Source organism: Dictyostelium purpureum (assembly GCF_000190715.1).
Source record: "Dictyostelium purpureum unplaced genomic scaffold DICPUscaffold_493, whole genome shotgun sequence".
Taxonomy (NCBI): domain Eukaryota; phylum Evosea; class Eumycetozoa; order Dictyosteliales; family Dictyosteliaceae; genus Dictyostelium; species Dictyostelium purpureum.
In genome coordinates, this window is record NW_003519827.1 from 16,924 (window position 1) to 17,501 (window position 578).

Here is a 578-nt window from a genome sequence, read left to right on the forward strand (position 1 = left end):
GGATGATGATGAGGACCAAGATGAATGCCGGTGAGGATGCTGATGATGATGAGGAACAAGATGAATGCCTGATGAGGATGTTGATGATGAAGTGGAACAAGATGAATCCCGGTGAGGATGCTGATGATGATGAGGACCAAGATGAATGCTGATGGTGATAAATTTCATCTACTATATAATTTTTTCTAAATAAAAACTTCTAAAAGAATCTACAAAAATACCGTTTTGGTTGTTGTAGTTGTTGTTGTTGTATTTGTTGCTGTTTTTGTTGTAATTCTTGTATATGTTGATGTTCTATTTGATGAAATAGTTCAAATTGTTGTAGTCTTTGATAATGTAGTTGTTGTTGTCTTACTTGTTCTTGTTCCATATTTAGTTGTTGTTCTTGTAGTATTTGATTTTCTTTTAGTTGTAGTCTTTGATGTCGTTCTCTTTGTATTTGTTGTTCGTAAGGTAGGTCTTGTTGTTTTTGTAGTTTTATTTGATGATCGTAAAGTTGTAATTTCTGTTGATACTTTTCTCTTAGAAATGAATGTTGTCTAAACATTTGTACTTCAAATAATTTGTATCTAAATAAT

At 31.5% G+C, this 578-nt stretch overlaps 1 protein-coding gene across 1 annotated transcript; it reads right to left on the minus strand.

Moving 5' to 3' along the window:
• Positions 1-199: 199 nt before the first annotated feature.
• Positions 200-547, minus strand: DICPUDRAFT_84529 (uncharacterized protein; the record flags this gene model as incomplete). Its single annotated transcript, XM_003293975.1, has 1 exon — positions 200-547. One exon carries the CDS (start codon positions 545-547, stop codon positions 200-202), a length of 348 nt encoding a protein of 115 aa, XP_003294023.1.
• Positions 548-578: the final 31 nt, after the last annotated feature.